The 23,207-nt window shown below is 42.2% G+C and overlaps 1 protein-coding gene across 1 annotated transcript in view; it reads right to left on the bottom strand.

Annotated features, from left to right (window-relative positions):
- FER1L6 (fer-1 like family member 6) overlaps positions 1 to 23,207 on the bottom strand; it is a 98,184-nt gene that overhangs the window by 48,879 nt on the left and 26,098 nt on the right. Inside the window, 10 exon segments of the mRNA XM_032222297.1 lie at positions 4,389 to 4,523; positions 6,817 to 6,941; positions 10,185 to 10,262; positions 10,265 to 10,373; positions 11,740 to 11,907; positions 13,883 to 13,962; positions 13,965 to 14,001; positions 15,844 to 15,934; positions 17,003 to 17,103; positions 19,771 to 19,891. Coding sequence (XP_032078188.1) covers positions 4,389 to 4,523; positions 6,817 to 6,941; positions 10,185 to 10,262; positions 10,265 to 10,373; positions 11,740 to 11,907; positions 13,883 to 13,962; positions 13,965 to 14,001; positions 15,844 to 15,934; positions 17,003 to 17,103; positions 19,771 to 19,891 — 1,045 coding nt within the window.

Below are 23,207 nucleotides of genomic sequence, written 5' to 3'. Positions count from 1 at the left end.
TTGAAATTGCTCCAGGCGTTCCAGAGTTATGCTGGAACACACACACACCCACACACACACAGATTGTGTGTGTGTGTTTTTTATTTGTGCTGATAAATAAATAAAGGGAGACTAGTATAGATCTATTTCAAGCTATTTAGCTCTCATCAGCTAGCCATACCCTTACTGGGATATTTATCAGCACAAATAAAAACAAAACAAAACACAATATAACAAAGGCAACAGTAAAAATATTGGGTTTCTGTCGTGATGGACTCTTGTGACGAGCCGATTGACAGATGATGGAAGCAGTTAGCTTCCTCCCATAATTGGGGCTTACCAGGGGTTGTAAAAATCTTATATATCTTATGTATATATACATACTTATCTATATATACATATCTTATGTATATTACATATATACATATATACATATACATATATACATATATACATATACATATAACATATATACATATATACATATATCATATATACATATATACATATATACATATATACATATAACATATACATATATACATATATACATATATACATATAACATATATATATATATATATACATACATACCACACACACACATACATACATACACACATACATACATACGGCTCTCTATATATATATATATGGCTCTCTCTCTCTTCTCTCTCTCTCTCTCTTCTCTCTCTCTCTGGCTCTATCTCTCTCTCTCTCTCTCAAACATACATACATACATACATACATACATACATACATACATGCTGGTCTTGTTACATTCGGGTCTTTTCCCATGTAAGATTGAGATTGTCTTGGCAACGTTTCGGCGAGGTCTCACTCGCCATCTTCAGGATGGGTTTTGGGATCTTCAGGATGGGTTTTGGGATCTTCAGGATGGGTTTTGAGCCCAAAACCCAGCCTGAAGATGGCGAGTGAGACCTCGCCGAAATGTTGCCAAGACAATCTCAATCTTACATGGGAAAAGACCCGAATGTAACAAGACCAGCATACCTACCCTGAAAATCTATGAAAACACACACACACACACACACACCACACACACACACACACACACATTCTGCTGATCATCCAAGCTCATGCTTGCAATCATTGGAATAAGCAAAGGCATTACTAGCAGCATAGCAATATTAAATATCTGGATTCCACAGAAATTTGTTAATCTATCTTAGTACTTCTATATGTCTTTGATCAATCAACTGTAAGTGGCCCATTAGTCTACTGATTGATGTAGAAAAAGAAAATTCTGGCAGCATTAGAAGAGCTGAAGGTTCAAACTGAGGGAGGGGGGAACCCCTATCCATATGGCTACTAAGAAACAACACTAATTTGACGGCACATAATCAATTAACACAAATTAAACAACAAGTGTGCCGTCATTTAATGAAACAAACTAAACCCTTAGTGATATTTCAGAAGCAAGAACGGGCATCATGTCAATATTCCCTTAGTTAAGATAAAGTATGTTAATAGCTTACCCGAGCCCATTAAATTCTGATATCCTATCTATTGCCCACCTCAAGATTTGGCAAGATAAGCATCCATTTCCCCCAAAGAACACTCGGAACCCACCATCCAAATTAAAATAATTGTGTATGGTGGTTAACACTCATAGGACCCCTGGGTACTTTCTGGTGCCAACAATTTATTAGATCTCAGGTAACAAACCAGGAATCTTGCAGAAATTCCAGTGAGACTTCAGATTGAAGCGTTTGTGCTACTCCAACATTTCATTACCCAGATTAGATAACATCATCAGTGCACTGATAATAAAATGGATAATGAAATGCCTACAGGAAAACAAGCAAGCTCAGAGATCCTCAAGGACTCCTCATTTCAACCCTGAGCTAAAAAATATTCTCCTTTATTGAGACATCGGGATTTTTTTGTGAGATCCCAATGAGAGATGGTTGAAATTATTTTCCATGTAGTCCTTTCATAGGTTTGGGAGGATTTGGATAGGGACACCAAAGCCATAGCAAAATTGGGGCCTGGGGATCTAAAACTATGGATGTTTTGTTTCCAGGTGAGCATCTAGTTCTCAAGGCTCTCATTTGAGCTGCTAGATTAGTCTTCGTTTGCCTGATTGAGTTTTTTCCTTGTCTTTCTGGATTTTTGAATAGAGTAGAGCAGTGTTTTTCAACCACTGTGCCGCGGCACACTAGTGTGCCGTGACATAGTGTAAGGTGTGCCGTGGGAAAAACACCCGCCGGCACTGCATCCCAGCTGGCGGGCAGAGGCTGAGTCGGCCGGCCGGCCTCTCCCCGGCTACCTCGGCCGCGCCTGGAGCAATGGAGGAGAGCGAAGAGCTGCTCCAAGGAAGGGCGGAAAAGGCGAGGTTTTTGAGGAGGCTTTTCCCGTGGGATTCCCGTCGCAGGAGGAAAGCGCGGAGCCCAACCAAGCGAACTCGGGCTCCGCCTCCCTTTTGTATGTCCTCCTCCTCCACCACCACCGGGGGAGAAAAGTGCCAGCGCCGTCCCGGAACAGGCTGCGTCAAACGGCCGCGCGCCCAGGCTCAGCGGGAGGCCAAGTCCGCGCGCCCCACCTCACCTGCGCCAGTCGGGGAGGGGGAAGGAGGGGGAGGGGGCGAGCGCCGCACCTGGCCGGCCTCGGGGAGGACATCGCCGCGCCCCTCACGCTCCCTTCGCCGGTAGGATGTGATATTTGAACGGGCTGCGGAAGGGGGGGCGCGTAGTCACACCTCTCCCCCATCAGTAGAGTAGAGTAGAGTAGAGTAGAGTAGTTGAAAGGGACCTTGTAGGTCATCCAGTCCAGGGGTAGGTTCCTGCCAGTTTTAACCTCTTCTATAGAAGAGGTTCCACAAATCTACAGTGCTGTTTAGAACCGGTTCCAGCACCCTCCCCCCACCCATCTGCACATCATCAAGATGAAGAGCGAGAGGAGGAATTCTGGGAGTTGAAGTCCACAAGTCTTAAAGCTGTCACGTTTGAACACCCCTGGGTTTTTTTTTCTAAAGGGTTAGGGATGCAAAGGTCTTGTAACTTGACAGCTTTAAGACAGCTTCAAATGCCAGAGTTTCTGAGCCAACATTTTGGTTGCTAAGCAAGACCATTGTTAAGTGAGTTTCACCACATTTTACAAGTTGCCCACACCCAGCCAGTCACACGGTTGGCAAGCCACTCCCACCCAGTCATATGGCCAACAAGCCACTCCCACAAAGCAGGCCACACCTACAGAAGGGGTTCTAAAAATTTTTGAAACCCACCACTGATCCAGCCCAACCCCCCCCAAAAAACAGGAGACCCTACATCCATTTCTGACAGGTGGCAGTTCAGTCTCTTCTTGAAAGCTTCCAGTGATGAAGCTCCCACAATTTCTCCTTATTTTTAGGTTGAATCTATCCTTGATTAGTTTCCATCCATTATTCCTTGTCTTGCCTTCTGGTGCTTTGGAAAATAGGTTGACCCCTTCCTCTGCAATGTGCTCTACATGGGGCTGCCCTTGAAGAGCATCCGGCGACTTCAGCTAGTCCAGAATGCGGCCGTGCGAATGATCGTGGGCGCACCGCGGTTCGCCCACATAACACCTATCCTCCGCGAGCTGCACTGGCTACCTGTTGATCTCCGGGTGCGCTTCAGGGTGCTACTTACCATCCATAAAGCCCTCCATGGTAGTGGATCTGAGTACTTGAGAGACCGCCTCCTGCCGATTACCTCCCTTCGACCTATTAGATCGCACAGATTAGGCCTCCTCCGAGTTCCATCTGCCAGTCAGTGCCGACTGGCGACTACGCGGAGGAGAGCCTTCTCAGTAGCAGCTCCGACCCTTTGGAACGATCTCCCCGTGGAGATTCGCACCCTCACCACCGTCCAGACCTTCCGCACAGCCCTTAAGATCTGGCTATCCCGTCAGGCCTGGGGATAAGATTCTAATTCACCCCACCCGAATGTTGAATGAAAGTTGTGTTTATTGCTTTATTTTTTTCTCGTTCACTTATTGTCTTATGTTTTGTCTTGCACTCCCCCTCCCATGAATTGTAAGCCGCCCTGAGTCCCCTCAGGGAAAAGGGCGGCCTATAAATCACAAATAAAATCTAAATAAAATCTAAAATCTAAAATCTCTCTGTGGCAGCCCCTCAAGTATTGGAACACTGCTATCATGTCTCCCTAGCATACAGTATATTAGTTCCAATACTGTTGAGTCTTAAGTGAAAGACAACAAATCAGTTTTACTCAGCTCCTTCACTGTATTAATAGAATTAGAATTTTTTTCTAGAGCAGCCTCTGCTTCTATGTATCATTCGTATCTTGTCCCTGATATTAGGATGCTTTCAAAAATATTTTTTTTAAAAAAAGCCTCTGCAATTCACTACATTGACCAACAAGCCTTTAAAATAAGGTATATAAATAAGGGAAAATTATCTTTACCACAGCATCATCATCATAGAGTTCCACAATGATTACAGGAGGGAATTCGGCAATTTCCTTGGCTTCACCATAAAGCTCAATATTATTAAAAAGCAACATCTGATTCCAAGTTGGAGACAAAGTTTGCTGAATGATCTAAGGGAGAAGGGAAAAAATAGTATATTAATAATAGCAGGGCTTGCAAGAAGATATTACAGTTTATCCTGGCACTAACCTGATATCTTTCAAACGAATTTGGCCATAGTTTTCAACATAATATATCCAAATGGCCATGGTTAAAGCAGGTTAGGTAAAGGTAAAAGTAAAGGTTCCCCTTGCACATATGTGCTAGTCGTTCCCGACTCTAGTGGGCAGTGGTCATCTCTGTTTCGAAGCCGAAGAGCCAGTGCTGTCCGAAGACATCTCCGTGGTCATGTGGCCAGCTTGACTAAATTCTGAAGGTGCAGGGAGTGCTGTTACCTTCCCACTAAGGTGGTCCCTATTTTTCTACTTGTATTTTTACATCCTTTCAAACTGCTAGATTGTCAGAAGCTGGGACAAGTAACGGGAGCTCACTCCATTACGCTGCGCTAGGGATTTGAACCGCTGAACTGCCAATATTTCAGATCGATAAGCACAGCGTCTTAGCCACTGAGCCACCACGCAAAGCAAGTTAAAAAGGTTAAAACAGATCCTTTGATTGTCTTTAATGATTTTTTTCTTCAGTCTTGAAGATTTTTTTAAAAAATTATATTGTATAACTATCTTTGTTGTATGCTACCCGCAATCACCACAAAAGTCGCTCGTCTTGCACATTTCTAAAAAAATTTTTTTTAAAAAAAATTAAAACTTTGGCACTATTAATTATTTAACCAACAAGTTACAGAATCGGTTTTCCTACACCTGCTCACACTTGCAAGAGGATTTCTTCTGGGTTGCATTACCTAATCACATCAAGCTTACTACAACAGCATTCCTCTAGGTCAGTGTTTCCCAACCTCTGGAATTTTAAGATGTGTGGACTTCAACTCCCAGAATTCCCCAGCCATCATGTTAGCTGAGGAAATCCACACATTTTACAATGCCCTGGGTCAGGGGTGTCAAACTCGATTCCATTGGGGGCTGCATCAAGGGTTGTATTTGACCTCAGGGAGCCTGGGTGGGCATGGCCAGTTCAATGTCACTCGTATCAGGAGCGCCTGTGTTGACCCTAGCGCTCTGCCAGCGAAAATAGAATTCCCGAACGCCATTTTGCTGGCAGAGGCACCATGGGCTGGTCCTTCACTGTTTCCAGGGCAACCCTGCGGGCCAGATCTAAAACCCCGTGGGCCAAATCCAGGCCCCTGGTCTTGAGTTTGACATCCCTGCCCTAGATTGAGAAACACTGCTCTTTTTTTAAAAAAACAATTTTTAATTGAATGTTTTAACCTTTAAAAACAGTAAGGAAGACACAACAAGAGAAAACAAAACAAAACACAGAACATACATAACAATGTACAGTAATTTTACAGCTTTCTATATCAGCTTTCCTGCTTAGCTGTTATAATCAGGGGAGGGTTCCTGCCAGTTCTAACCTCTTCTATAGAAGAGGTTCCAAAAATCTACGTGCCATTTAGAACCGGTTCCAGCTCCCTCTTCCTGCCTATCCGCACACCATCAAGATGAAGAGCAAGAGGAGGAATTCTGGGAGTTGAAGTCCACAAGTCTTAAAGCTGTCGTTTGAATACCCCTGGGGGGGGGGTTCCAAAGGGTTAGGGGTGCAAGAGTCTTGTAACTTGACAGCTTTAAGGCTTGCATGCTTCAAATGCCAGAGTTTCTGAGCCAACATTTTGGTTGCTAAGCAAGAGAGTTGTTAAGTGAGTTTCACCACATTTTACAAATTGGCCCCGCTCGCCCAGTCACATGTCTGGCAAGCCACTCCCAGTCGGTCACATGGCCGGCAAGCCACTCCCACAAAGCAGGCCACACCTACAGAAGAGATTCTAAAAAAATTTGAAACCCACCACTGGTTATAATTCTCCCTTCTGCATTGCTTTCCTATTACTTTAACCTTGTCCTATAATGTAACAAACATAATATTAACACTTATAATAGTATTCATTATTTGTATCACCATATATTTATATTCTCTATTTTTGTTTTGGCTTCTGAGTTCTAGCCACTTATACATTTTATTCCATACTTTTATAGAAGTCTGATTCTTCTCTTTCTTTTAGTGCTATTGTTTTTGTCCATTTCTGCACATTCGAGTACTTTTCTAATTGTTGTTTCATCTGAGGGTGTATTAATTTTTTTCCAGTTTTGTGCGAAAGCAATCCTGGCTGCAGTGAGTATGTGTATGATTATGTATTGAGATTGTTTATCCATTTTTTGTTCTAGTAGTCCTAATAAGAATGCTTCTGGGAGAAACTCTGCTCTAACTACATTAATTATTCCCATTTCCCCTTACCTTTGTGGTCTGGCAGTGTGAAACAAAAGTCACTTTAGCAAAAGGATCCGAGAGGCCGCTGCTATCTGCTGCAATTAATCCTCTTGCTTGATACATGTGAGCTCTCAGTTGAAAAATATTCTTGGCTGCAAGCAGGGAATGGAGAGAGTTATGCATATCACTTGGGGATGAACAGGAGCAGGATAGAAACATGGTAATAGGAGAAGGGACTATAAAAGAACATGGAACAGGTTGTATCGTTTTTCTTCTGATTCATGGTGGGATCAACGCTCGCTGGAAAATAGCCTAGTTCTTCCTTGTTTTCCACCAGAGGAAAAATATCCAGTTCACATCTGAAATGGTATACTTTGAACTTTTTCTTTCACTCCTTCCCCTGTCAGGCCTGCAGTCATATTCCTTTTAGGATCTGGCCTGCCACACTCTCTATTATTTTACTATGCTGTTTCATTAGGGGGGTAATTGGGAGGGGGAAATAGTAAGGAGTAGAATTGTAGAATGTGTTGTTGTCAAAATAAAACACTCCTTTCTAGAAGCCCAAGATCATTTTTTTTCTCCGCACCTCTGAGCCTGACCAGAACTGGATGAGTGGAAGCTGCCAGCGTGGTAGTGGAAGATTGGACCATGAGGGTGTGGGACAGGGGTGGGTTCCTGCCAGTTTTAACCTCTTCTATAGAAGAGGTTCCACAAATCTACAGTGCCGTTTAGAACTGGTTCCAGCTCCCTTCCCCCCCCCCCCGCCTGTCCACACATCATCAAGATGAAGAGCGAGAGGAGGAATTCTGGGAGTTGAAGTCCACAAGTCTTAAAGCTGTCAAGTTTGAATACCCCTGGGTTTTTTTTCTAAAGGATTAGGGGTGCAAGGGTCTTGTAACTTGACAGCTTTAAGACTTGCACACTTCAATGCCAGAGTTCCTGAGCCAACATTTTGGTTGCTAAGCAAGAGCGTTGTTAAGCAAGTTTCACCACATTTTACAAGTTGGCCATGCCCACCCAGTCACATGGCTGGCAAGCCACTCCACAAAGCAGGCCACACCTACAGAAGAGGTTCTCAAAAATTTTGAAACCCACCACTGGTGTGGGGGCAAGATCATGAACTTTCAACTGGGTGGAAGAACCCAGGAGCTTTCAGATTCAGGTTTTCGCACGGACTGTACCAACATGTCTCTCTTAATAAATTGGAACTTTGAGGAATGCTCTGCCTTGAACTCTGATTTAATTTTGGATGATATTTGGAACGCTGACATCCCCAACAACAAGGGCGTCAAACTCAAGACCCCAGACCGGATGCGGACTGCGGGTGCTTAAATCTGGCCCATTGGTCGGTCTGGAAATAGCAACAGACTGGCCCGCGGTGCCTCTGGCAGCCAAAACAGGGCATGGGGAGGCGCAAGTGCTGCAGGAGGCCATCCAGGCCAAAAACAGGCTGTGGGGGCTGGCGCATTCCCCCCATGCCCCATTTTGGCCAGCAGGGTGCTGCAGGAGATGTCCGTCCTGTTCCCGTCCCCCCCCCACCCGGCCAGCTCACAGGGGAACTATAATGCTGATCTGGCCCTCGAAAAAATCTAGTTTGATACCCCTGCCCAACAACATATGAGTATTATACGATTCTCTGCACCTAGTTTTTCAGTACTTCTTGGGCCTGACCATGAGACCATTTACATGGTCATTCCAAGATGTGCTTCAAAACGCCCCTTGTTTTAAGCCGTGGCACGGCAAAACCACGCTCAACTAAAGCTGCGCCCGATGAACCGCGTCGCTGACGTCATCACCCAGGGCAACAACGCGAGTGTGGAGAAAGAAGGGCGCTTTAAATAGCGCTTTTTAAAGCAAGCCGATTCAAGTTAAGGTAAGGGTTAGGTTTAGGGTTAGGTTTAGGTGTTCGGTTAAGGGTTAGGGTTAGGGTTAGGTTTAGGGTTAGGTTAAGGTTAGGGTTAGGGTTAGGTTTGGGTTAGTTAAGGGTTAGGATAGGTTAGCGTTAGGTTAAGGGTTAGGTTTAGGGTTAGGTTTAAGGTTAGGTAAGGGTTCTGTTTTGGGTAGGTTTAGGATTAGGTTAGGGGGGTTAGGTTTAGGTTAGGGGTTAATTTTAGGTTTAGCGTTCACAGCGTGCTTTTTTTCTCCGCACTGTTGTCGCACTGTGATGACGCCGTACGCAGTTTCGTCGAGCGCCCTTAGTCGAACGCGAGTTTTGTGGTGGAACCGTTTAAGCAGGGTGAGTTTAATTTATATATTTAAGAAAATGTACATGGTTGCACACACTCAGGATATTTCTGCTATGAGAATGAAATGTCCGAAGTCCCAATTCCTCATTAATGCTGAAAATTAAGTTGAACCCTTATTTGTTCCTGATTAGATGAGTCAATTCATGTCAGATATTTCATAACAAAATGGATGGGGCAGTTAGTGAGGATTATACTAATCCTCACTTTCTAATAGAAGGGATTTATATAGTCATATAATCCAATGTATGGCTTCCGTTTAATTTTCTTTATCGAACGACTCCTTCTAAAGTAGTTTGTTTTTGTTGAGTAGAACATATCAGGAAAATTCAATCAATTGAATAAACCAGTGATCTACGCTTCATTTTCTACAAAAACTGAAGATAATTTTTAAATTTTAATTATGTTGTTCTTTAGAGTCAAAGAAGTGCCTAAAACTATAAGCAACTGCACAACAGACATTATATACTAATAAAGGAGAATATTTGTAGCTCAGGGTTGATATGAGGGGTCCTTGATGCTCTCAGAGCTGAATTGCTTGTTTTCTTGCAGACATTTCATTACCCAAACTAGGTAACCTCATCAGTGCTAGTAATGTGTGCCATTTGCTTTCAGTGTGACAGGCAAGCCACTAGAATCATGATGGCAAACCTATGGCATGCGTGCCAGAAGTGGCACATAAAGCCATCTCTTCTGGACACGCCAGCCTCCGCCATTGCTCTTCCGGGTTCCAACTGGTCTTCACACGTATGGGAACTACGGAAACTGGAAGAGCAGCTCCCTGGCACGCATGTGTGCACCAGGAAGCTGAGCTTCCAGTTCTGGCGTGCACATGCGTGCTGGCCAGCTGGTCTTTCCGCACGCTGGAAACTGGAAGCTCAGCTTCCAGGCACACACATGCGTGCTGTGGAGCTGCTCTTCCAGTTTCCGGCGCTTCCCCACGCATACACTCCTGTTTCGGCACTCAGGGCTGAAAAGGTTCACCAGCACTGTACTGGAATATAACTAACAGCAAATGGCACTCCTTACTAGGACTGATGTTACCTAGTTGGGTAATGAAATGTTTGCAAGAAACAAGCAAGTTCAGAGAGTATCAAGGACCCCTCATACATTAGATAATTTGTCAGTACCCAAATACAAAGTGGATCTCACTTTTGTAGATCAGACTGGCAGGATACGGAGTAGTAGGATGGGATCCTGTGCTTTCTGCCAAAGGTGCTTCTGCTTCTATCCAACTGGTAAGTTGTCGAAAATAGCATGGGCATAGTTACTAGAGCCAAGCCAGAGATAAGTGTCCACTTTTCCATGGACGTTCCAACCTGGAGACCTTTTTCCTGGCAACTAAAGGAAAAAGATAAAATATCAAACCACTAGTGATATTTCTAACCATATTTCTTTTCCTAATACCCCACTGGTGGCATCACCTAGATGGCTTCTGTTGATCATGAGAAGCTAAGCAGGGCCCAGCTGGGATAGTACTTGGAAGGGAGTCTATTAGGACATTCCAGGGCTGTAGCCAGACCAGAAGTTGAAAAGGTATTATAGAAGAAAACAAACAAACAAAATACAATATGTACCGTAGAAAGATGGATTAATAGACCGATCTAGAAATAGTGGAGAATATCAATTTGAATAATAGGAGAGATGTTTAGATAGAGAAGAGAGGAGAAAAATTCTACTCCACAGGAAAAAAAAAGAGGGAAAAATACAAAATCTGTCACTGGCAAAAATACTGCACATCTATTAACTGCCATGACACCAAAATAGTTTATAAAGTTGCCTTTTGAAAAAACACCTTTGGGACAACCATGACCCGAATGATTGAGCATCTCCATACGCAATAGAAGAGAATATTTGCAGCTCATTGGGAAAGTCGTCTGAGAGATTCAGAAGCTTCACAAATAATTCTGGCAACCTGTTCTGACCCAGTTCCCAAACATGACAAACCCTCTGTAGTTAAATAAATGATTCCTGTATTAGGAGTGCCAGCAGCCCCAGCAAAAGTATCTCTCTCATATACATAGCAGGCAACTAGTCTGTCCATCCTCCTCCCACTGCCTTTTATCCCCAGAGCTAGGGTGGGGCTTCGCTAGTAGCGGTGGCTCTTCTGTCCTAAGGATCGGCCCATAGATTTCCACTGCTCTCCTCTCCTCTGCATCCACACGTCAGGCATTGGACCCAGCTTTTCTTCCTCATCAGCAACCTCCAGACCTGGGGGGCTGTTGACTCTCCATCTGAGGGCTGAAGGACGGCCCAGGCTCTGCCTCTCTCTCTCCCTCTCCCTCCCTCCCTCCCTCCCTCCCTCCCTCCCTCTCTCTCTCTCTCTCTCCCTCTCTCTCTCTGCCAGCTCCATTCCCTCTTCCCCCTCAGAGTTCTCAGGTTGCCTTGATGCTGACCCTGACACCCACACCTCCTCCTCATCTGATTCGGCTGCTGGCTGGGCTGGTGACCAACAGGCCACAACACAACTTGATAAATGTCCTATAAAACAGGGCTCCCCAACCCTCGGTCTGTGCAATGACGTCAGTGATGCCAGCAACTGGGCCACACAAAGAAATGAAGCCCTCTCTGCGGTATGCAGGCAGCGTGCAAAACCCCTTGCCCCTTTCTCTCCGTGGAAATCCCTTTCTCCACAGAACCAGTCCCTGATGCCCAATAGGTTGGGGGGCCACTGCTATGAGACTTAGTCAGGATTAGATGATTTTACTTCTTTTCAGCCTTACTTTCAAAAGTGGGTTTTAATCTTCCCGCAATGTTTGCCCCGCTGCCCCTTCACAGGGGAATACAGCACGTCTTTGGCTGGGATTCTTGTATAGGCAATTCTTTTGTGGTTGCTAAGCATCCAGATGAAGATGTCAGGCACTGTATGTTGAGGCTGAGAAAGGGGAACATTGACAGCTTAAGGCAGGTTGCAAAATCTGTTCTTGAAGCCGCAGCCATTTGAAAAATACAGATCGTTGAAAAAAGGTTCTGTTAAATACACCGAGCTCATATTTCAAAATTAAAACACAGCACAGCTTGCATTCATTAAAAAAAGTATTTTCAACCTCTATTTTATGGCACAATATTATACCTTTTTTAATGGCACTCAGAGCTCAGATTTAAGGCTTTATTTATTGAATATTTTGATCTCTAACTTTCAGCTTTGTTTTTTGTAGCATAAACACATACTAATCCTACCCAGTTTGACATCATTAAATATCTTGGAATGAGGAAAATTAATCCTTCATTCCAGTCCTGTAGCTCCTCTTTTAGATTGCCCATTATACACAGGGGAGTGTGAGATTTGTGTGCGTGTTTGTGTTTCAATCCATGCGATAATAATAGAGGGTATTTAAGACCCTATGCCTCTGTCATTTTCCAAAAATAGAAAGAAAAAAGAGAGGGCTGTGGAAAAAAAGACAAATAAGGCTACTTTTAAACAAGTCATGTTTGTACATCAGAATGGGGCAATAATGAAAAACCAACCATGAAAAGAAAATAACCCCAATGTTTACATGTTATCTTGCTAGGGACTCACTAACATTCAGTACAACATAGGATAAAATTAAAATTACATTCAGACATCAGCTGACTCAGTTGGGTAGGGAGTAAAATTGAATGTCCTTCATCCAAATGTATACATCAGAACATAAGAAAAGGTTTTTGTAAAAAATACACACACATATACACCAGTGGTGGGTTTCAAATTTTTTTAGAACCTCTTCTGTGGGTGTGGCCTGCTTTGTGGGAGTTGCTTGCCAGCCATAAGACTGAGTGGGAGTGGCTTGCCAGCCATGTGACCGAGTGGGAATGGCTTGGCAGCCATGTGACTGGGTGGGCGTGGCCAACTTATAAAATGTGGTGAAACTCACTTAACAACGCTCGTGCTTAGCAACCAAAATGTTGGCTCAGAAACGCTGGCATTTGAAGCACATAAGTCTTAAAGCTGTCAAGTTACAAGACCCTTGCACCCCTAACCTTTAGAAAAAAAAAACCCCAGGAGTGTTCAAACTTGACAGCTTTAAGACTTGTGGACTTGAACTCCCAGAATTCCTCCCCAGTTATGTTGGCTCAGGAACTCTGGCATTGAAATGTGCAAGTCTTAAAGCTGTCAAGTTACAAGATCTTTGCACCCCTAACCCTTTAGGGGAAAAAAAAACCCAGGGGTGTTCAAACTTGACAGCTTTAAGACTTAAGGTTTAGATAGGACTCTTAGAGGCGGGCAGGGCGATTGGTGAGCCAGCCAATCAGTGAGCGGCAGGCGGGGCAAGCGTGGTGCGGACAGGGGGGAGGGAACTGGAACCGGTTCTAAACAGCCTGGTAGATTTGTGGAACCTCTTCTATGGAACAGGTTAGAACTGGCAGGAACCCACCTCTGATACACACACACACACACACAAACAGAGAGAGCACCAAGTCTCAAACTGGAGCACGGGTGCACGCTGGAGCACCGGAACCTGGGAGAGAACAGCTGGCTGGTGCACAGGTGCACAATGAAACCCAGAAGAGCAACTGGCAACAGCGTCCATGCCACAGAGAGGGCGCTGCATACCACCTCTGGCCTTAGGTTCAACATCACAGATGTAGGCTAAGCAGATATTATGTTTTCTCTTGTAAAGTGAATCTTGACCATAAGTTCCAGTTCCAACTGAGATGTTGAGAAGCATATCTACTGGTGCTCATTCTTATTGGTACTCATTGCCTAATTAGTCATGCTTTTATTCTTTACACTAGAGAAGCCCATAGCAATTTGCAAGCAATGCTCTGGTCTCAGAAGACATTACCTATCACAAGTCATTTCTAAGGCAGAAAGTAGGGTGCTGCCTTTGAAGGTCAAGTGGATCAAGAAAGGAAACTTGAGCAGTTACCTCGTCAATTAAGAACCGAATCCTCTCTATAAAGTTTTGTGTTTCACGCATCATTTCATCTAGCGAAATCTTCTTTTTTGCTGCTGGAGAATCCCTTTAGCATCCCTCGACATGGCTTCCTGTAAAAGCACAGAGAAACAACGGATTTGCAGTAGTGGTGAATATCTGTAGCTCAGGTGTAGGAGGAGGGTAGAGTTTCATTCCCCGAGCTTGGGCATTGGTTTCCAAACATTTTGTTACCAGGCTAGGTAATATCTTCAGGGGAATTTAGGGAAATCGTTCCTTAAATCTTTCCCGAATCGCTCCCTAAATTCCTGGTCATGGAAGGTTTGGTAATAAAACCAACCCAAAAGCTTGGAGAACAGACCTCAAACCCCAATAGCATTTAGATTTATATACCGCTTTACAGTGCTTTACAGCCCTCTCTAAGCAGTTTACAGAGTCAGCATATGTCCCACAACAATCTGGGTCCTCATTTTACCCACTTTGGAAGGATGGAAGGCTGAATCCACCTTGAGCCTGGTGAGATTGAGCTGTCAAATTGCAGACAGCTCTGCTGAGAAAGAAAGAAGGAGAGAGAGAAACAGAGACAGAGAGAGAAGAAAGAAGAAGGGAGGAAAGAAAGAAAAAGAAAGGTAGGGAAGGAGGGAAAAAGAAGAGGAAGGAAGGACTACAACCTGGCACTAGACACAGCTTCAGAGAATAATCTAGGGTTGGAAGGGACCTGGAGGTCACCTAGTCCAACCCTGTTCCAGCAGGACATTGTTAAAGTGAGTTTCTGTCTTTTGATCCCACAGTTACATGACTACATAGTCACATGACCCCAACAAGCCACACCCACCAAGCCACACCCACAGAACCGATAGTAAAAAATTAGATTTCACCACTGGTCTGCAACCTTAAACACTCAAAGAGCCACAAAAGTCCTAACCAGAAGTCTCAGTCTCCCCCCATTCAATTCTAGACCTGACTGGTTCCCCCACCATAGAGTCTCCTCCTAGCATGGCATCCTTTTTCCTCTGCCAACTGGAAGTCCAGTTCCCCCCTCATAGAGTCTCCTCCTTGTGCGGGGTCCTTTTTCCTCTACCTGTCCTAACTGAAAGCCTATCAATTGTGGAACCGACCGGCAACAGGGAGCCACAGCAGAGGGATGAAACAGCCACATGCGGCTCCAGACCCAGGGGTTGCGACCCCTGCTCTAGCAGTCTGCTCTCTATAACTGTCTGGTTTGGTTCTGCAACCCACCACCACAGACACAGACTTCAGAGGATAACCAGAACTCAGAAAAAAACAATTACTGCCAACCTGCCTTCCATTGAGGACCTGTATACTGCACGAGTCAAAATATTTACAGACCCCTCGCATCCTGGACATAAATTATTTCAACTCCTACCCTCAAAAAAATGCTATAGAGCACCGCACACCAAAACAATTAGACACAAGAACAGTTTTTTCCCAAACGCCATCATTCTGCTAAACAAATAATTCCGTCACCACTGTCAAACCATTCATTAAAGCTGCACTACTATTACTATTAATCTTCTCATTGTTCCTATCACCCATCTCCTCCCACTTGTGACTGCAGGACTATAACTTTGTTGCTTGTATCCTTACAATTTATATTGATATTGTTTCCTGATTGCTTATTTGTACCTTATGACTATCATTAAGTGTTGTACCTTATGATTCTTCACAAATGCATCTTGTTTTCTTATGTACATTGAGAGCATATGCACCAAAGACAAATTCCTTGTGTGTCCAATCACACTTGGCCAATAAAGAATTCCATTCTATTCTGATCCCATTGACTGACTCAGATTCGATCTTGGAACAGTTTATTCAGTTTATTCATTACATTATAGTTAAACCATACATGGCTTAGCACAAATATAATGCCAGACAATTGGTCCAGCAAGTTTCTAATTCATTCCCACAACAGCCTAATCAAATAGTCCACATACCAGTTCTTGCTTGCACAGTTTCAATCTTTTTTTATCCAAAGCTGTCCGATTCAAGAGTTTGGGCTTTTTTTCAGCATTTGTGATAAAGGCCCTATAGATGCACAAAGGAAGCTTTAGAGGCAATAAAAGAACATTTCTTTAATATATATATATCCCCTGGTAGCGCTTCTACCAGGATATACTTTGATTTAGCAAAGTAGAGAGGCAGAATATACTAAGAGCTTTAATTTATAATATTAAAATAGAATCATCATTTTATTTATGAAAAATATGAGGCTTCAGAAACACAATTTCTATGTTAATATTCCAAAGGAAATTAAATTTATTGGGTGAATAGGTTGTTATTTTGCACCTCCATCGCCGCACCCAATGGAAATTTAAACAAATATGCATAATTATGTTGATCTTGTGGATTTTGGCAATATCTGTTTGCAAGAATTGTTAATGAATACTTCCAATCAATGTTATGTTCTTCTGGAAGATTCAAACACTTGCTGGATTATCTAGTAATGAATTGCTGGTAAATTTATAATGGAAAAAACAATTTAAAGTAGATCTTTGCATAAAATTGGAATCAAAGCCAGTAATAACTTTTATACTTATAGGATATAAAAAAGCAAGCAATTCTGAATTAGTTGTTGAAAGTTACAATGGCGTTGAAAAATGGCGCTGAAAAATGGCGCTGTTTCTGTTGTTGTTTCTGCTGTTTACAATGGCGCTGTTTCTCACAGTTACGATCTCTGCAACATCCCCATGATCATGTGATCAAATTCAAATGCTTGGCAACTGCTTCATATTTATGACCGTTGCTGTTTCCCACGATCATAATCCTGCCGGAACCCAGCCCTGATGTGATCCCCTTTTGTGACCTACTGACAAACAATGTCAATGGAGAAGCCAGTTTCACTTAACAACCGGGTTACTAAGTGATTCTCTTAACAACTATGGCAAGGAAGATTGTAAAAATCGGGCAAAACTCACTTAACAAATGTATTACTTTACAACAGAAATTGTGAGCTTAATCGTGGCCGTAAGTTGAGGACTACCTGCAAACTGGCTCTCTCTACATGATTCAGAAAGTGTAACTTTTCCAAACATCACCAGTTTCTATCAACCATGTAGGACTATTCTGAGAGGTTTCTTCCCTGAGTATTCTTACCTACTTTGCTTGATAAAATCACTCAGAGTTGACTTTATTTTCTCTTCTGATGCAACTTCAGAAACTTTAATGAGATCTTTCACTTGCTCCAAACCTTCTTCCTGAAAGATAAAGAGAAGAGCAATATTATGAAGGGCATTAAAATAATTCCAAACAGCAATCGATGCTTTAAGGTAAAGGTAAAAGTTCCCCTTGCACCTATGTACTAGTCGTTCCCGAGTCTAGGGGGCGCTACTCATCTCCATTTCAAAGCCAAAGAGCCAGCGCTGTCCGAAGACATCTCCGTGGTCATGTGGCCAGCATAACTAAACGCCGAAGGTGCACGGAACTCTGTTACCTTCCCACCAAAGATGGTTCCTATTTTTTCTACTTGCATTTTTACATGCTTTCAAATCGCTAGGTTGGCAGAAGCTGGGACAAGTAACGGGAGCTCATTCCGTTACGCTGCCCTAGGGATTTGAATCCCCGAACTGCCGACCTTTCTGATCGACAAGTTCAGCATCTTAGCCACTGAGCCACTGCGACCCATATTGCTTTAGATATATATTATTGTTGGAATATTTTTTAATCCATTATGGTTTTTTATCTATATATATATGCCTTATACATGTATGTAGTATGTATGTATGTATGTATGTATGTATGTATGTATATATACACACACAGACATACATATCTTCTATCTCTAATAATTCCATATATCTTTTTCATACATTTGATCATATTTCATACTATTTTTATATACAATATATCTTATATTTTTCCCTCTTGCTAATTCTGCAGTTTTGTATTTATTTTCTGGTCTCTTAATCTTTTTTTCCCCCTTTTATTGCTTTCCTACTTTTCCCCTCTTTAGCCATTTGCACCATACTAAGTAATACTCAGATTCCTCTTTGTCTTTTAGTTCTTTTGTGAGTCTATCCATTTTGGTGCATTTATTGTTGGAATATTTTATATGCTTACAATAAGGAAGACAGTAGCTGGTTCCCACTGTTAGTATAAATAGGTGAATCTTTCATGTAACAAAAGAAAACATATATTTAGAAAAACACATGTATAGGAAAGAAAAAATGCCCATTGTTTAGCTGTAGCTAAAGAAACATCTGCTAAACTCTAAATAATGAAGTTTGCTGAAACTTTAAGATAAGAAAACATTTATTTAAAGAATATAAAAGGAAGCTTTTCATGAATGAAGGCAAATATAAGTATCCCGGAACAATGTTGCAGGATCCAATCTAGGTCAGTCACCGGGACAAGAGGTTTAGTCTTCTGAATTTTTTGATTCCTGCTGAAGCCCATTCTCAGGGAACTTCCCTCTTACTGGAATATGTACTTTGAGCTATTCTATGCATCATATTTATGGGGTGCCTGGTTGTGCATAATTTTTTAGTTGTTGATTGGAGTGTTGATGCACAAGATGTTCATGCTGATAGGGCCAATAGGAAACTCTTGTAATAAGCCAATATATTTTATACCATTGATAATGATCGACTCAATCTTTAAAAGACTTATAGGTAGATGGTGCAGCCATCCATCCAAAGCAACTCGACAACTTTGGCTGAATAAATATATTTCGACTCTCCACTGATTGTCTGGTGTGTTTTATTAAAATCCCGACTTGAGAAAAAGAGAAAAGAAAGAAGTCTAACCTTTCTGACACTATTAAAAGGAAGCCTGTGTAACAAGTGATACACCATAATAGTAATACAAACTGTTGGAAGAAAAGTCATTCTGGGTTCAGCTCCAAGTGGAGGAAAAGATAGGGGAAACATGGGAAACCGCTTGGAAAGATGGTTTAATAGTGGACAGGACCACGTGGCTTCAGGTCTTGGGAAAAAGGTGATCACATGCTTCAAGATGTTGGGCGAAGAAGAAAAGAGAAAGAAGGGCTGAAAGTTCCTGGTTTACACTCTCTGTTCGATCCCACCGCTCTGTTTCCTGTTCCTGTGTAAGAAATGTATTCTGATTGGTTGTCAGACTCCCATGGGGCCATGCAGGGGCAACTCTTTAGGTTGTGCTTTGAATCCAAGTTTGGTTGAGTTCCCAGATGCCATGGGGTGAATTTCTATATAAGGCTAATCCTATCTTTGTTATGTAAAGTAGACTAGCTCAGTCATTTTAATGCCCCATTAAGAAAAGTGGGGGCTATTAAGAGTGAGTCTGTTTCCTGCCTAAAAAACATGTTTCTCCATTCCTGATCCAGGGGCGTATAATATTCTGCCTTTTCAATATTTCCCAGGATATTTCATTCTTCTAGGAGAGGGGTGGGTGCTAACTTCCTACAAAACCTAAACCATTTTTACTAGAGAGTGAATATACCATCTCCTTCTCACTGGATTCAAAACAGTTTAATTAACAGAAGATTTCCAATAAGAGATGTGTGTTCACTCTAGAGGAAAAACTACTGTATTATAAAAACCTATTTATTTAGTCACTTTGTATGGCTACCCATTTTGCAAATGCAACTCAGTGGATAACCAGGGACTTTAGGAAGTCTACAAATTTAATAAATAGAAGCAACGCCTCGAAAATAACAGCAAAAGCGTAGGAGCACAATGCATCCTCAGTATGTATTCAGCATTTCAAACCATCCAGTTCAAACTTATGCCAGTTCAAACAACTGAGTTGATTGATTGGTTGATTGATTGAAAATTAGTCCCCTTCGAGGAAAAGGGCGGCATAGAAATATAATAAATTCAATTCAAAATTGTTTCACAAAGACGCATTCTCTGTGTGCGGCTCAAACATCAGCATTATTCCAAACTTACCAAGAGATCTCCCATTTTTTCCAGGGTATTTGAGAAATACAGCCTAAAGGTTTGAGTCCCCCAAAAGCTCTTGACATAAACACAAGGCTTCTTCTCACCGTATGGCAAGTATAGGTAGTTTCTGTTGAAAGAGAAGAATGCTCATTGGTCCGTTGAGACCCACTTCCCAAGTCAGGACTTGGAGGTCTTCTAATCCAACCAACTTTCTGGGAAGTCAGGGGAGGGAAGGCTGGGCGGGGGGTTAGGGGGGAGGGGGGGGAGGGAGGGAGGAATGCATATTAGGCTTGACGAGGGGTGTTAAATTTGAATGTAATATGATTGCACATGTATACTTTCTTCTCTTATTTTTTCTTTAAAACTAAGATATGTTAAGTATATTGATATGGAAGCATAAATACCATCAACATAGAATGGAGTTTGCTCAGAAGCGGAAATACACCAATGAGAGGAAGAGTGGGAAACAGAGGCGAGAAGAAAGATAGGAAGAGAGGGATAGGAGAGAGGGTAAGGGGGGAAGATGAGGAGGATAAGGAGGAGTGGAATGCAGAGAGAGGAGAAGGAGAAGGGAAGGGGAAGTAGAGTAGAAAAGGATGATGGAAGGAAGAAAGGAGGTAGGAGAGAGGTAGAAGAAAGAGGTGTATGGAGAGCAGAAGAGCTAATAATGGGTTTCTGGGCATTGATGACAAAAGGAACTGATGTAATTACTACTTAATACAATAGGATATTGGCTATGTAATAGTATACATGTGATTATATGTTATGAAAATGGAAAATAAAAAAAGTATTTTTCAAAAAAAATAACTTTTTAAAAAAAGATATCCAATTAAATTATGAATTGATTAATGAATTAATTGAATAGAATAAGAATAGAATAACAGAGTTGGAAGGGACCTTGGAGGTCTTCTAGTCCAACCTGCCTAGGCAGGAAACCGTATACCATTTCAGACAAATGGTTATCCAACATCTTCCTAAAAACTTCCAGTGTTGGAGCATTCACAACTTCTGGAGGCAAGTCATTCCACTGATTGTTTAACTGTCAGGAAATTTCTCCTTAGTTCTCTCTTTGATTAGTTCCCATCCATTGCTCCTTGTTCTACCCTTGGGTGCTCTGGAGAATAGTTTGACTGCCTCGTCTCTGTGGCAACCCCTGCGAAATTGGAAGACTGCTATCATGTCTCCCCTAGTCCTTCTTTTCATCAAACTAGACATACCCAGTTCCTGCAATCGCTCTTCATATGTTTTAGTCTTCAGTCCACTAATCTTCTTTGTCGCTCTTCTCTGCACATCTTTTTTACATTGTGTCGACCAAAACTGGTGCAGTATTCCAAGTGTGGCCTTACCAAGGCATTTATAAAGTGGTATTAACCCTTCACATGATCTTGAGTCTATTCCTCTGTTTATGCAGCCTAGAACTGTCTTGGCTTTTTTGGCAGCTGCTGCACACTGCTGGCTCATACTTAAATGGTTGTCCACTAGAACTCCCAAGATCCCTCTCATAGTTACTACTATTGAGCAAGGTACCACCTATACTGTACCTGTGCATTTCGTTTTTCTTGCCTAAATGTAGAACCTTACTCTTTTCACCATTGAATTTCATTTTATTAGATAGTGCCCAATGTTCAAGTTTGTCAAGATTCTTCTGTACCTTAAGCCTGTCTTCTGGAGTGTTGGCTATTCCTGCCAGCTTGGTGTCATCTGCAAATTTGATGAGTTCCCCATTTATCCCCTCATCCAAATCATTGATGAGATGTTGAAGAGAATTGAATCATTGGTGCTGCTAGAACCTGGTCAAATCACTCTTTGGGATTCCCAGATATGCCTGGATGTCCCATTTCTTAATTTTCTTCCTTCCTTCCTTCCTTCCTTCCTTCCTTCCTTCCTTCCTTCCTTCCTCTTCCTTCCTTCCCTCCCTCCCTCCCTCCCTCCCTCCCTCCCTCCCTCCCTTCTTCCTTCCTTCCACTTCTTTCTTTCCTTCCTTCTTTCCTCCCCTTCCCTTCCCTTTCTTCCTTCCATCCTTTCATCCATCCATCCTTCCATCGATCCATCCATCACACCAGGCAGTACCATGGGAAAGGTTTTTTTCTTCATCTTTTGACATCAAACAGTTTGAGGGTAGGTTTCGAGCCAGTTCTTTCCTTGCCATTGAAAGAGCAAAAATCTCTTTCCATTTGAGCTTAATTCTTCATCAAAACAGCCATACAAAGTTCCTCAGCAATAATCAGGTAGTCCTCAACTTACAACAGTTCATTTAGTGACTGTTCAAGTTACAATATCACTGAAAAAAGCGACGCGACCATTTTTCACAATGCCCGCTATAGCATCCCCATAGTCACATGATTTACATTTGAATGCTTGACAACTGACTCACATTTATGACGGTTGCAGTGTCTCGGGGGTAATGTGGTCGCCTTTTGTGACCTTCTGACAAGCAAAGACAATGAGGAAACCAGATTCCCTTAGCAACCACGTTATTCACTTAACAACTGCAGTGACTCCCTTAACAAAGGTGGCACGAAAATTCGTAAAAGGGGGCAAAACTCACTTAACAAATTTCTCACTTAGCAACATAAATTTTGGGCTCAATTGTAGTCATAAGTTGAGGACTACCTGTATGCAATTGGCTTGGTTTTTATTTCCTGGTCTAGCCTATATCTGGGAGGGGAGATTTCACATCCAGCCTTTAGCCAAATCTCACCTGGTTTAGTTTATTCACATCAGTTAACATCATATCACTGCCTTTATGTTCAAAACACATTATGGTCCAGTACAAAGTCATTTGATAGATTATTTTAAAGAAATTGAAGCAGCCATGACTGAAAACAGGTTCCCTCAAATGTTAAGTTAACCATCCAGTCCTTATTGTCTGACTGATGTCCATTTAAATGGACTGAAATGAAGCAATTATATATATATATTATTTATTTATCAGCACAAATATAACATATATATATATATATATATATATATATATATATATATATATATACTTATATATATATATTATATATATATATATATATATATAAGCTTAGAAATTTCTTGGGCTTAAAAAATACACTTCCCTACAAACACAAAGAAAACTGCAGGCAGTTCAGTTCTGTGAATTACACCGTCATTCTGACACACTGACTGATGACTTCATTCCAAGTCTGGTGTTTTATGTTTGTTCTCCGGGAACAATATTTTCGAGGCAGCCTTATGTTTCAGCTGCAACGTTTTCCACCTGTCTAACAGCTTCTCTTTCAGATGCTTCCATTCCAAATACGCAAGTGTTTCTAGGCTGCTAATCCTTAACCTTCCTTGACTATTTAAAAATGCATCAGGTAGATCACAGCGCACAGAGACGAATCCCCAAATTTCCAGAAAGAGCAATTGCATAATAAGCAGGAAGCTGTGGGGTTATTTGTTAGAGCAGGGGGTGTCAAAAACTCAATTTC

Source organism: Thamnophis elegans, chromosome 8, assembly GCF_009769535.1.
Source record: "Thamnophis elegans isolate rThaEle1 chromosome 8, rThaEle1.pri, whole genome shotgun sequence".
In the NCBI taxonomy this organism is placed as follows: domain Eukaryota; kingdom Metazoa; phylum Chordata; class Lepidosauria; order Squamata; family Colubridae; genus Thamnophis; species Thamnophis elegans.
This window is presented reverse-complemented; position numbering and strand designations above follow the sequence as displayed.